This window comes from Melanaphis sacchari, unplaced genomic scaffold (genome assembly GCF_002803265.2).
Source record: "Melanaphis sacchari strain LSU unplaced genomic scaffold, SCAv2.0 Contig42_pilon_pilon, whole genome shotgun sequence".
Lineage (NCBI taxonomy): Eukaryota > Metazoa > Arthropoda > Insecta > Hemiptera > Aphididae > Melanaphis > Melanaphis sacchari.
The window spans coordinates 838,350-854,238 of record NW_020271275.1 but is presented as its reverse complement, the minus strand read 5'-3'; the positions used below and the strand labels follow the sequence as shown (position 1 = coordinate 854,238).

The 15,889-nt window shown below is 25.8% G+C and overlaps 2 protein-coding genes across 3 annotated transcripts; both read right to left on the bottom strand.

The window, feature by feature from the left end:
- Positions 1-4,788: 4,788 nt before the first annotated feature.
- LOC112597605 (myosin regulatory light chain sqh-like) lies at positions 4,789-6,079 on the bottom strand. The gene is made up of 3 exons (XM_025343717.1): positions 5,968-6,079; positions 5,652-5,881; positions 4,789-4,893 (listed from the first exon to the last, which is right to left on the bottom strand). The coding sequence occupies exons 1-3, from the start codon at positions 6,077-6,079 to the stop codon at positions 4,789-4,791; spliced, it is 447 nt and encodes a 148-aa protein (XP_025199502.1).
- A 1,408-nt stretch (positions 6,080-7,487) lies between these two features.
- Positions 7,488-14,645, bottom strand: LOC112597542 (cationic amino acid transporter 2-like). Of its 2 annotated transcripts, XM_025343628.1 has the most exons (15): positions 14,602-14,645; positions 13,995-14,243; positions 13,041-13,272; positions 12,141-12,269; positions 11,848-12,003; positions 11,278-11,382; positions 10,907-11,062; positions 10,690-10,814; positions 10,511-10,608; positions 10,298-10,437; positions 10,124-10,226; positions 9,256-9,398; positions 8,594-8,760; positions 8,289-8,397; positions 7,655-7,761 (listed from the first exon to the last, which is right to left on the bottom strand). In XM_025343628.1, exons 2-15 carry the CDS (start codon positions 14,010-14,012, stop codon positions 7,655-7,657), a joined length of 1,788 nt encoding a protein of 595 aa, XP_025199413.1. In that variant the 5' UTR covers positions 14,013-14,243; positions 14,602-14,645. The 2 variants fall into 2 exon arrangements, with proteins under 2 accessions (XP_025199415.1, XP_025199413.1); XM_025343630.1 differs by lacking the exon at positions 14,602-14,645 and having other exon boundaries at positions 7,488-7,761; positions 13,995-14,012.
- Between the last annotated feature and the right edge of the window lie 1,244 nt (positions 14,646-15,889).

Sequence of the window (15,889 nt, the reverse complement as noted above, 5' to 3'; positions counted from 1 at the left end):
TAAATGTTTTGAAAATATTATTATGCCTTTGTGTATTTACATAGCCGTGATGAGTCGGCTAGTAACAATATACTTACGCAAAAGCAATAAATCCCCACAAAAATATTTTTAAATTACAAATTATAAAAAAATAAAATAGTTATATTACACATGTTTATAATCAAGCAAGAATTATTTTTATCGATATTTATTTAACATTTTTTTTAAAAAATCAAAAATGTCAATTATCTATACATAGCTTAAAAAGAATCAAATAATTATTTCAAAATGTTATCATATTAATAGGAAATGTTGATAAAAATATTTAAAGTATCTACAATTATTCATTTTTAAATTATCTATACCAAATAAACAAAATTGATTTTATAAAAAACGAATTTAAAATTTGAAATTCCAGTATTACCTTAATTATTTTTCGTTCTCCTGATTATTATAAAAACATTAGACAATTTTACTTTTGACCTCATAAGTACCAATTAGATCTAATTTTCTATCAGAAAGCAGAAACCATTTTCATAGTTGAAAATTCATGTATTTTTTCCACAAGATAAAGTGTTTTCAAGTTCAAACACATACACACACACAGACAAAATAAAAAAACAAACACGTAATTATTGTAAAATTAGTATATTTAAGTATATAGCTCTGCTCAGAAATTAAAAAAATTATAAATTAGTGAATATTTTGACAAATTTATCCACATGATTCAATACCATACGTAGTTATAATCCATCTAGTTCATTTTGGTACTCGGCAACCGATAACATTTAAAGAAAAAAAATGGTCCAGAAACTATATTTTATTTAAAAAAAAATAATTAATTTCACAGATTAATAAATAAAAAGTTGGATATTATTTTCAAAATAGTATAATTTTTGAAACACTACTTTTTTAACTTTCCCAAATTAATTGATTATAATCACGACATAAAATACATAACTTCTAATCGACCAATTTATTTGTAAAGTATTAAATATCTAACACCTAATAATAAATATTATTGAGTTAACCTAAGATTAATTCTGTGATATATGATGGAAAATTAAAACATTAGATAAGTTCAAACATAATTCTAATGGCGAATATGAAATTTCAAAATTCAAAATTTATCTTTCACCTAAATTTTACATCAAATGTGGTTTTCATAAAAAAACGATTTTTTGAGGCATTTTATTGTAAATTATTCAAATATCAAATAAATAATTGCATTAAAAGGTAGAGCGACATTCCACTAAACATTATAGCTTGATTCAAACAAATTGACAAACACCATACACTCAAAAACAGGAATTGTTAGGTTTTTAACAGAAAAAAAACTCAACAGGTGACTGTGAGCCGTAAAAGAAAAAATTGTATTTTTTTACTTTTTTTTACGATTATTATTTTCTAGTATCTCATCTAATGCAAGAGCATTATTTAGAGGGAATCAGAGTATGCGGTTACACCCTTTATTTTTAAAATAGTACTAATTGGTCATCGTCCTACTGAGATAATGTTCAAAATTAAATCTTGTTCAATGGTATTTTTATTTTGATATTAATCAATATTAATAAATTGTTAATTATTATGATTGTTAATTATTTATTATACTTTAGTTTTAAATTGATTTTTTTCTATTTATATTAATGCAATAATTTAGTATATGCGATGTTTGAAAATAATTGAATGCAGGATTATGTACATAACTGTATATTTATTTTATATGGCCCGTTGAAATTTCAAAATGACCTGCTTGAAACCTCGTAGAGCATGTACCGTTTCCGCCACTTTAAAAACTTTCTTATTATTATTATAAATGTTAAGATTCTGTTGAATCTATATAATTATCAATTTCAAGTATATTATACATGTAAAAAAAAAAATTAATTTGGTGCCAATAAAAGGTATTAGTTATATTAGTTAATTTCGTCGAATAAGGTGAGTTGTAATTAGATTACTCACTATTCACATGTGCTACTAAATTTGGTGTGCAAAATTAATCATATTTTTGTTGCGTACATGATAAAACATGTCCATAAACGTATGGAAATAATAAGATAATTCCAAGATGACTATTTCCACAGTTTCGAATAATAAAGTTATCGAAATTAGTATCGTTGGATGTTTCTGAAATAATTTGAAGTATAATAATAAACATGGAATAAAGTATTTATGATGTGATACATACTAAAATACCACTGAAGTAACACGCATTATTGCATACTGGTATCGCGATAATTGTTGTGTTGTCCGACCAAAACTTTATCACTCATGTTCATATTTAAAGGTTAAACCGTGTTAAAATCTGCCTAATATTTACAATGTTTTCGATTTTTAAAAATATAATAATATGCATTAAATAAATATTATTTTTGTAATTTTTATTCCCAATTAATTTTATCCATTTTAAATATAAAATATGCATAAGCAGTAATATACTAGTATTTTTAAATTAAAAAAAATAATAAAAAACATAAAATCTGTGGATAAACTGATATATCTTAATGCATTTAACATTCCAATCTCATTGCATTTAAAACTATCAATCAATATTAAAACACAGTGTTTTATCATTTTATCAATATTTTATAAAAATTATGGGATTCAAGGTTTTTATATAAAATGTGAATCTAACACGTTTAAATTATCAAGTTTTACAACCACATCATCGAAAATAATTAATACGACCTAGTAAATTAATTTAAATATTTGTATTATTTTGTTGTGTATGGTTTCCGTTGTTTTCCACGTAATGTTTTGCTCGACAATATTCATTGTTCATTGTTTGACCTTCAAAATTCGTGTTATATTATTTAGACATAAATTCTTCGTTTGAGATATATAGACACAACAAAAATAAATTTCCACTAAGGATCCTTAAAATCAATTCAATTTGATTAATTAATCATTTGATTTAATTTTTAGATTAAAAATATATGAGACACTCTATGTAGTAATGCATTGAGAAAAAAATAATTTTTCAAATGACAAATGGACGCTTCATTACTTATATTTTTTGTCTCTGGTTTACGAATGCATAACATAAAAAAACACGTTATATACATGTGTTATAGTTTATGGTTTTGATAGTTCTGACTTGCAATATTAGTGCAAAAACACCCACTATTAAAATCTCTCGTCGTTAAGAGTTTTGATAATTTAATTTTAAGCTAGCAAAGAACAAATACATTTACTAATAATATTTTACACATTTAAACTCACTTAAAAATTAAAATACCAAAGTCACAGCCAGTAAGGAAACTGCACAGACAATATTATTTTATTATTTTTTAAAACCTTTAAATCTGATGATAAGTTAATTCACACTCGAATAAATTAATTTTATTGAACGTTGATTTGCTATATGTAATATGTTTGTAAGTCGTACACACTCTTTTGCAGCGCCCTCCCGATAATCGATAGGAAACTATATTATACATTTGCAAATACCTCGACGATAAATTCGTGTCAATGACCGATGTTGCCAAAGCAGCAATGGTCAGTAAATAAATAATAAAAAATCATCGTACAATAATATTTAGGTTATTATTATCACTGCTATTAAACATGCCTATTCATACAAGTACTCTGCGAATGACTAGACACCTTTAAACGTCATTTTATTTTCGTTTGATGTGAATAAGTATAATAGTTGTCAGTCTCGGCGTATGGCATCACATTAAATTGGCGAGGTTGATAGATGCTTTAGGCAGCAATACGAGAATAAAATATTATACACACACATAATATATACAAAATGCTGAGGCGTAGTTAACAGTTGAGAATCCATTAAGCAGAATTTTCGACGGCTAGCCCCGTACACACGAAAATATATTAATACTCGTATACATTGTCTGACCCGTTTAATAAATACAACAATGATTGTTATATTGCAATGCATGGTCGAAGATAATATTATTAAATTTCAATATAATATTTGCAGCAGTATGCCTATATCTACCTATACCACCATTAATCATGCTATGGTAACTGATAACATTCAACGGAAAATCTACGATCAGTTTTTTTTTTTTTTTATAGTTGACCTTGACAGCTGAGTAACTAACTCTTAGCTAAATGCATGCACCTACAATAAATTCTGCTATTCATTTATTTTAAACAATCACGCTTAAATCGTGATGAATTCGAAATAATTGTTTTTAATGCGGAGTAGTCGAGAATATAATACATCCTGCCGCTTTATTTTAATAACACACTCATTTCATTCGTTGAGATTGAATTTCTACTTTCTATAAATACATTGATATTGAAGACAACAAATAAATAATAATAGTTTGTTTAAAATAAATACATACAATGAATCGCTAGTAGTACACTGTAATACTAAAATAATTTAATTGCGTTGATATTTTATTTTTTTTTTAGGTTAATTGAAACTTAAAAATAATTAACTAAAATAATTGTTATAACCACATTACCATGATGAATATTTACTTTACCTGCAGTAAAAAAAATGATTTTGTTTAAACGAAAAATAAATATAAATTTATTAAAATGCAAATTATATTCATCATATTATCAATATTGTATACATTTTGAATTACTTTTACGGCACAACTTTGTAGTTTGTACCTCTATTGCCTATTCATTACGCCGTCTAAAACTATATATTATTTATTTGTTGAAATGCTTGGTCAAATATGTACTTAAATTTAACTTTACAAATACCTCAAGTTCCCTCTGAATTTATACGTTAAACTTATAATTATAAAAATAAACTATATAATGAATAATTATGACGTCGTATTTTTGCGTAATATTGTAATCAATGTATTCAACAAATATAATTTATACATCGTTGATCTCTTTAGCTCCGTGTTTTAAAATACGTATGAATTCAAAATAATTTAACTTCCCTCCTGAAATAGGAGCTTCACGAAATATTTCGTCAACCTGAAAAAATATTACTTAATTAATCAGCCAGAAACATAAATCTTCAGTAAATAATTTACTAAGGTCGAATAGAGTAGATACAATTATTTAATTTAGATATTATTTTTTTTAAGCTGACGAATAATTAGATCTTTTTTTATTATTAAAAAATATAATATTTATGAACTCAATATAAATATACTTATTAATAAGCTTAAAAAATAAACTATGTGATGGACACGACCTCTTGATTGAAGAATTGTTTTCATTTAACTCTTAAAAATTAAATAACCACCAATAACGGTGACCAAAATTTAACCACGCTCTGAATGAAAGTTATACTTATACATTTTACACAGACGCGGGTCGGAGCACAATCATTTACCTACTGATCATCTGTGTTGATGAAACATAATATTATTATAAATCCAAGTTTACCTCAAAGCACATACTCAATAATTTATGATAATTTTACAGAACTTCAAACACACCTGGCAATAACGGTTGTTTAAAATAAACGTCTTTAAATCTAACCCATATTTTAATTTTCTTCTTTGTGAGATATTAAAATAAAAATAAAAATCGACGATTTAAATGTTAATAACCTAAACATTATACATATTGATAGACATTTTAAGATATTTGCAGACTGTAGGTATTCATCACTATACTACTATTCAAAACCATTACGTTTATCAAAACGTAGTATCTCAAAATATAACAACGGATTCAAGTTCTTAGTGCAGAAATAATATCATGTTATAAATATTATTACATACGTCTTCATTTGTAAATCTGTCTCCCATCGTTATCAATAGCTCACGTAGCCGGTCCACATCAATACAGCCTTCGTCGTTTTCATCAAAACAACTAAAAGCATTTTTGATGACATCTTCCGAATCTGTATCACGAAGTCTTTTGCTAAACAACGTCAGAAACATGGAAAAATTAATCGGAACGGAAGCATCATTTATCATGCTCGCCAAATGATTGTCCTTGGGGTTTATACCTGAAGAGAACATTAATAATAAAATTATTAATACACATTCAAAAAATTATTGTGATATGATTGTAATATAAAAACAAAGCACGCACCAAGAGAGACCAGCATGTCGTACAAATCTTTTTTGTCAATAAATCCGTCGTTGTTTTGGTCTATTAAGTTGAAAGCTCTCCAAAAATCTTCTATTTGTACCTGGTCGAACATGGCGAGGGCATTAGACAGTTCATGATGTGCCCGTTTTTTTGGTGACTAAACTCTTCGCTGATTTTGTTAATGACATACTTAATGACTACAGATATGAATCGAAAATAATAATAATTATAATATTATAATAACAACGGACAAGAATCACAGCTTAATCATTATAATATCATTCTAACATTAACATTTTTTGAAAGATGTTCAAAAAAAAAAAAAAGATTTAAATTTGGTTAATTTAAGCTAAAACTGTGTAAAACAAATGAACTGTATAAAATAAATTATGAAATAAATAATTATTGTATTTTGAAAAACATAACATCATATAATATCAACTTGTACTTAAATCGAACTTGAAAAATCCACGATTTTCAATCTAATGCATTTGTTTCTTATACCTATATAATTATCGTTTTTATTTGTTTAAAATATATCTGTTACAAGGAAAATATCATATAACACATGTTTATACATAATACATAACGTTGTAATAATAATATTAATGTGTTAGTTGTCGTACATTAGTTATGGCATTGAACTGTCTTAATTTTTTATGATAACATATGTATAGTATAATGATATATTTTCATAATATTAATAGTATTATAAAATTTGAAAAAAAAAAGAAAAAATTATAAACTTATTTTATGATTAAAAGTGCTATAAATAATTTTAACTATTAACGACAATGATAGTATAATAAAAAAAAATGCATTATACTATTTTTACAAAATACGGTAGAAATAATGATTTTATCCAATGTTATTTATTTATTATTATTATTATTATTATTATTTATTTTTTTTTTGTCATAATTTTACGAGTATCTACATTTCAATAGAATGAATAATATGGCTAATTTTAGAAAAATGTAGTTCGCAGGCTGTAATTCAATAACGTGCACAAATCGATATGCGGTATTATATTATACAAATCATTTACGCATCTAAATCCAATTAACATACATACCTATAAATATCGTTCAATTAAATTTCCAATGCTGAACTTTGTCATAAAATTAACCTAATAATTATTGTTTTATTTCAGACTTAAAGTGTTACCGAGTAACCACAGATACACATGAACATATTTTACACATTTTTCCGAGATACTATCAGTTGGAATACAAAATAAACATATGCTTATATATTTATGTACCTATCTGGACACACTGATACCGATCGGATCTGAAATACAAATAAAATACCTAAATATTTATGTTGCTTACTATATTTATAGATATTTTAGGACATCTTTTTTAGATGTTAAAGCTTGTATCACTATTATTACCATAAAATGCGTGTATTTATTTGTTTCATTATAAAAAAAAATACAATTATTTAACATAATATTTATAAATATTTTCAAAAAAAAAAATTAAATACACATTTTTAAATATAATACTTATGGCTATATGCCTATATATAACGGTAATTAGTAATTACATACTTAAATATATAAACTTAACACTGCATTAAAATTGTAGTTATAGTAACTATTAATGCACAATAACCATTACTTATTATAATATACAAATGTAAAAAAGTATATAAAACTTGATCATAATATTTAAACATATTATTAGGAAGAGATTCTCGGCGTGCTTATATTTTCTTCATTTTTTATCACTCGTTTTTTGCTGCCTTCTAAACTATGATGAATGCCATAGAACACATATATGATTATCCCTAAGAAAAATACATACATAATATAGTTTAAATCTGAACTTAAGTGATATTTTGTTTGTTTTACGATCAAGTATGAACATGATACTCGTGCAAGTGTTGACATACATACATATTTAATTTTAATCTAATGCTTATGATATCCATGGTTTCTGATAAAATTAAACTTTAGGGAAAAACTCTGTATATGATACAATATTTTTTGCCTTGAGTTATAATTTGATACGTAGGTATGTTTAGAAAAATTAATTTGAAGCATTTCAAATTACTTTGTATAATCTGTATTTATATTTTATATCGAAGTATAATATTGTAAACTGACATTTATACGTGTACACTTTTAACTGAATTTTCGGGAAAAAAAAAAAATTTAAATACTATATCATTACTAACAATCAATAATTGACCTAATGAACTAAAATGTAATAAGCGTTTTCGATCAACACAAAAGGTATGTTTATCATTAAATCATACGATCAATAAAACAACACAAAAGGTCCTTAAAAAATCGTTAGTTGGTTAATACAAACCTAATACAAGTCCAACCCCAAATCTTATCCACGTCTTGATACTGAGTTCCATCATAAGGTATAAATTGAGAGTTATACTCACACATGGTATAAAAGGAACAAGTGGTACCTAAATAAAAATGGAATTAAAACATATTAATAACAATTAATAGCTTAAAATAAAATTTAACTTAAAATTTATAAAAAATAATATAGATACAACCATAGATGCGCAAAGTTTAGTAATAATCGACATTGTCCTGGTTAAAATAAACATTCAACCGAAATTATTATCGATCAGTAAAATTCATAATACATTATCTTACCCTAAACGCTAAAGTTTCTATTGCTTGTGGAAGTCTGTGTAACATTAACATGGAAAATAATGATACTGTGATTGAAACCCCGATTAGAATGATTAACGGTAACTGAAATGCTCCTTCGTAACAGTCAATATTCACCATACAAATACAAAATACACACGCACTGAAAGCTACAACATAATAAAGCAGTGAATTTTAGTTTTAATCTATAAACTTTTAGCTATAATATTATACAATAATAATAATTATTATTTTAGCAAAAAATAGTTTTCTCAAATCAAATAACTATAATTTTATGAACTAACACAATAATCTAGACAAAAAAATTGCTCAAAGTAAAGTTTAAAAAAAATAACTTATTGTACTATAACAATTTAATCATATTTAAAATTGTATGTCTTAAAGATATATGGCGTAGCGATAAATCGACTTATTATTGCTGTGTACTGTGAGACTCCATCGAGTATTACAATAAAAAAAGTTCTATCAGTGAATTAATCTTTACCAACAACACACGGCACATGATTTTTGACGTTTTCTTACACAATATTATTTAAATATAGAATATTTTAAGGTTCATAACAATAATAATAAAAATATATATTAAATTTTAATTGGTACCACATAATATTATTAATAATTATTCAAATTTATTGATTACATACTGTAAACAAGTATCAATACTCTCGATATATACTGAGTATCCGTGTTCGTAACTTTTGAGTTGAACAAACTGTACCATTTGTACATTTTATAGTCTTCAGAATTACTCTCTAAATCCTTAATTTCCAAGTTAGTGTCTCTGTACCTGTATTACAAAAAAATTTAGCTAGGTAAAGTAAAAAGTTTAAACAGCATTATTATCTGCTAAATATTTTTAAGAAAGATTAAATAATATTCAATCACAAACAATATATTTTTAATTCAAAGTATTATTAATCTAAGGAATATCTCTCACCAAAATAAAATAGAAATTAATAACTACTTTGTTTTAGTATATTTGGTGAATAAAAAATACATATTTATATAACATAGTCTTTTAAATTACAAATTTTATCATTAATTATTATGCGTGAAATAAAATTAAGATAAGTTCGTAAATGGCCGTTAATATTAGACATTAGATAGTAATTTTGGATACAAAACTAAAATAATAATTTCAGTGCATTTTTTTTTTTAACCATGCCAAAAACAATTGTTATTAAATGTGCGTAAGTAGATACAATAACTATATCGAAAAACAGTTTAAATTATGTAATACATATTGTGACATTCATATTATACGAAAAATTATTAAATTAAATAGATTATTATTTATAAATGTGTATATTGATTTGTATTTATAAATGGATTATGGATGGATATTTTAAAAAGTTTTCTTTTATTTTTCATAAGCGTTTTAGCTTCAATATAATTTTCTGATGTTGACCCATTAGTGACACATTTATTACGAAACATATTATTATGTATTATATTATAACTATATAATAATAAAATAAGTCCTGTAAGACATATTATTATCATGATACACACCTGAGTACTAGTAAACAGATACAAACGATCAAATATGATATGAGGGTGCCGATCGACGTCATGTCGACGAGCTGTTCGAGATTGAATATGGATGACAAAATGCCTAGAAAAAATATAAATAGTTTATCAGCTAAAGTTTTGAAAGTCTTTATACCTATTGAAATAATATTTTACCTGCACCGATTCCACATATCATTGTGGCTATGACTGGCGTCTTGGTCTTTTCATTAACTATTGATAAGAATTCGAACAACAAGCCATCGCAGGACATGGCATACAGGATTCGTGGTATTGGAAACAAACATCCTAATAAACTATAAACCAAGCAAAAATTATTACAAAATTACATTTTATGGATTAAAAGACTAAACGTTTTAATGGCATTACGAGGTGAAAAGTGCGAATACTGCGCCACAGGTAACCATATACTTGATCACAGGTAAACCCAGATTTTCGTAAATGACTGGAAACGGTGCGTTAGGATCCTAAAATAGCATATTTTAATATTGTTTACGTATTATAAGCACATTTAATACTTAAATCCGATATGTGAATTTCAATTGTACCTGATCGTAATACGGCCACATCAGGGTCAACACTGAGGCCACTACAGAGTAAGCCGACGTGACAAAGATTAACGTAAAAACTATTGCCAACGGAATTGTTTTTTTCGGATTTTTTGTTTCTTCACCTATAAATAATTTATCAAATAATATTATTATTATAAATTTGAATGTAATTAAAAATAATATTATTTTTTCAAACAAATGAATTATTACGGACCGGTTGTAGAAATAGATTCGAATCCAATAAATCCATAGAAACATCTTGCCGCTCCTGCAATTATTCCACTCCAACCAAATGGCGCGAATCCACCATTTCCGCCGTCCACTCCGGGCGGAATTTCGCTTTTTGAAATATTCCAATTCGAAATTTTAACTAAAATTGGTTAATTATTAATTGCTTTTATACTATCAGTCTTCATAATATTTTGTATTATATATTTAAATAAATGTCTGCTTACGTTCGTAATAATAATACGTTAAATAATCATAAAATTAGCCAGTGATACCTACTTATATATTATATAATAATATGATTTTAATTTTTAGTAATTAACGGCATTTTATGTGTTCCACGGACAGTATACGTACCAAAAAAAAGTCCACTCACTATGACAGTGCCGACGGTCAGTAAGTTGAATGTAGTAAATACTGTATTGAGAGTGGAAGACTTCCGAACTCCCCAAGCCATAACCACTGAAAATCGATAACCAGTAGCATTAGTATTTTATTGTATTATGCATTTATTTTTTGTTTTGAAAGTGAAATCATCATTCATTTTCATAGCATTTCGTCATAAGCTCATAACCGATTATTATGCGTAAAATATATGTTTCTGTTATGCATCATCCACTTTATCTAATAATAAATAACTCCAAATACCTAATCTTAAGGTTTAAAAATTAATCTTTAAAAAAAAAATTCCCCGTAGTCCATGTATAAGTTATAGATTAGGTATTTACATCTAGATTACTCGAATATACTAAATTTAATGTTTCACCAAAAGATTAAGTTCTTATAAAATTAGTAGGCCACAGATGATGTAATTCTCATTTCTTGAGCTCCTAAATTATTTTTAGTACACATATACTACTAGTTTATTACAGCTATAAATAATCAATATAATGTATACTATGTAGATAATAGGTAATTAATAGTTACATGCAATAAACATGAGGAATAAAAACGACGCGACGTCTGGATATTCGCCCATAAACTGCATATGCATTGGAAAATGTGTTATCATATACCTCTTTTGAGGATCACCGAGCAGAGAGTCTAAATAATTTGTCATGGCTTTGGCAGCGGATGCTGTACCTAAAAATTATATTAAAACTTAAAAGCAAGTCATTATCAAGTAGAAGTCATAGGTATAGGTTGTTAGATGAAATGAAATTATTTTTATTTCAGTGTGGACAAAATATTATGCAATTTAAACTTTTGTTACAACGTACCTATAGTGTGCTCGATAAACATATTCCAACCAATAATAAAAGCGATAAACTCTCCAACGGCCACGTAACTGTAAATATACGCAGATCCAGCTTTTGGCACACGGCCGGCAAATTCGGCATAACAAACTCCTAAAAGTCAAAATACAAATCAATTGTTCGGCTTTATGATAAAGCGAAATTAACATATTATTATTGTGATACAATATAATATTATTTACATTAGACACAAAAACTGTGTAAAACACTAAGCACAGAAAATTTTCTAAGTTAATAATATAACACTTATACATGTATGTATCACACTGTATGGCAAATCACTTAATTGCTAAGGTAATAGCGGACTGTTTGTTTTCTCTCAATCATTTTTATACTCATGTTTTTGTGTTATCATAGAGTAAAAAATCACATTCAATTTAAGTTAAAAAAAATTCTTAAATTCAAATAATAATAAAATATACAGTTAATACGTCAAAGATTTCAAAAATATTATTTTTTGTAATTTTTTTAATAGTTAATTTTACTTTATGGAGAGTCGTCATTAGTGACACAATTGCACAGCAATAAAAATAAATCGCGACTGCGACGCGTACGACAGATAACTCTCGCGACTGCACGTTGGACTGGTCATAAATTTACTCAAAATCACAAAAAAAAAAAATTATATTATATTAATGTGTTTTATTTGCACTGTGTATGATTTTGAGATAAAAAACAAACATTAGGCAAACAACCTCTTTAAAATTTCGGTTGTACAAAATGTACGCTGTAAACTGTCGTGGAAGTTATGGTACTGCGATTACATTTTGACTTGGTTTCAAATATACAATTATTATGTTTATATGAATCTGATCACGATACGAAATCAGATCGTTGGTAGATATATAGACGTGAGTAGTATACCGGCAAACGAAGAGACGATCGCTGCTACGATGAAAGACAACACCACCGCTGGTCCAGCGATAGATTTTGCCACTGTCCCGGCTAACACATACACACCACTTCCTAACGTAGCGCCAATGCCCAAAGCGGTCAAATCAAAAATGTTTAACACTCGTTTTAATTTGTCTTTTTCCTGTTTACTTTCTGCCGAAAATGTTTTTTTCCTACTCAAAGTTTCAAAAAGTGTTTTTCTCTGCAACAATAAAAAAAAATGTTGAACTAATAATTATAATGCACCTATCATATTCTAATAACGATAAAAATTCGTAGAAGATAAACATTTACAGCGTTTACAGATGATTATACTTTATTCAATCTAAGAAATAAAAATAAATGTTTAGGTGGATACGGGGATATTGCTATTGAACATTTAAATTGATAACAATAATTGTTATATTATATAGGTAATAGTAACTAATTATTTATATCTCTCCCCCGTAGCTAATCATTGTTACTGTCTTCGTAATATATCCTTATCCTTTCTACGAAATCTCCATTCGATGTGGTTCTGTTGACTCTACTCCCCTTCTTACACTTCTAAACTTTAATATTATAATCCGAAATACCGGTAATAGGTAATTAATATTTTGTTAATCATTTTCTCATCGCTCAGTCAAATATTTAAGAAAAACCTTTTGTTCAAACAACAAGGTTTCGTTTATCCAGAATTATTCCTTTGGCTTAAGATTTTAATCTCATAGCATAATTATTATTACTATAACTCTATTTATCTTTAAATAACGTTCTAAAAATTATTATTAAATATAACATCTTGATATTCAGTAAACGGTTAAATAAAATATTTGATGTGCATTTATCCCATCCAACTAAAACATTTTCAAGATCATATTTTTTTTTTAATTTTATAAATACAGAATTATAAATATATTATAATGACGCAAAACGACTACTTACCGACCACGAGTGAATCATGTTTGTATATTATACTGTCGCGAATTCCAAATTGTAACTAAAAGTCCATAAATTGTATTGTCCGTTCACGATCCTCAGTAACGTAAAAACTACGTGTCATTAACAAACTTACGATCACAGTGATGTATTGTATAATATCAATTTTTAATAGCGATCATAAAAAAATCGATAATCGTTAATTTGGACAGCGGCACTTCAGATTTGCGTAATCCTCCGTTCGGCTTTCAATAACTAATATAAAATGTGTCTTAAATGCATTTTTCTCTGAATTTATAGTATAATTTTACACTGATCTGATATCTATGAGATAATTGTATTGAAAGAAAATAATCATTTAATTTTATTGTCCTCGAAAATATTAAAAATAAACAAACAAAAGTGACTTATTTCAGTGATAAAGTCGTACTATTTTTTTTTTTAATTTATAATTTTTTTTTTTTTATATTTTAACATCAGTATGATCTATAAGTAATGTCAATTAATTTACATAATTTAATTTAAAATAAAAATCTTCGAAAAAAATGTATAAAAGAAACAACACGCCACACCATAGACAATTGTTTATAAAATTATTCGAGTGAAAACTTACCTCATCGATCTTCTAGTCAAAAATTTAAATTGTTTAGTTTATATTTATCAATTGCTATCTGTTTACGATGCAATATAAAATTATTGTCCAGCTGTACTAACAAAAAATATCGAAAGTATAAAAAATGGTATCACTATTTCTCGTTAATACTGACAAAATAGAATATAAAGAGAATATATCATTTTTATTAAATAAGTTTAACAATAATATTATAGAATTTAAAAAACGTATCAAACAATATTTTCCTTAAAGTTCTCAGTAATACTATAGAGATCAAGTTAACGATACAATTTACAGGTAGATTTTATATAGGTAGGTATAATTTTTAACTATGATATGAAAGCACTTATAATACATAATTAATTTATATAAACACTTCAACGATTCGTACGATTAAACATTTAATATGTAAAATTAATGTAAAACATCATTTCTTAATTTGTTGAATGTTAAAGTAATGAATAAAAAATTGTTTTTTTTTTTAGAAAAATTAATTATTTATACGTGTAGTTTATAAAATAAATACGAAATCAATAAACTCATTGACGGTATATTAGTGTATTAATTAACATAAAGTATTTATTATAATATACACTTGAGATGTCAATAATTTTAATTATGAATTACAATCGTAATATGCTTACGAAATATTTATGTTTATTGACGTATATGAATAGGTCAATTTAACAATAAATTACATCACATCTGTAGATTTATTTTCCGCTAGATACGTCAACTATAGTTCCGATAAAACATATTAAAGGAGTACTGGCAAAAATATTTATGTTTTCAGAAAAATCAAATAAATTATTACTGCAAACACCAACATTTTATTTGTTTCAATTAATAATTAATTTTTAGTACAATATATATTTTAATATTAAGTTATAATATAAAAATAAACATATTTTACAATAAAAATAATTATCTTTGTGTCTGTACCTAAGGTTTGTATAAAATTTATTATCATCCATTTCCGTAATCATAGATAAGGTTAAGTTTTTGTCGTTCCTAAAAGGCCTCTAATGAAATTAATTAACTGTTATAAAATAAATTAATCCTTTAATGTTTCAGATTCCGAAGTTTGAAAACCATTATTGTGATATTTTGGGCTTAAGGTTTTGGGTTAGCTGAAATATTATTTAACTTAAAAATATGTAATGCACGTGATTTTATTTACTTATTGTTATTAATATTTTAATATTGTTTCACTAATTTATTCACTACAAAAGTGTTAATATCATTAAAAATATTTCATGTTTTCTTAAAATTTATAAAAATCATGTTT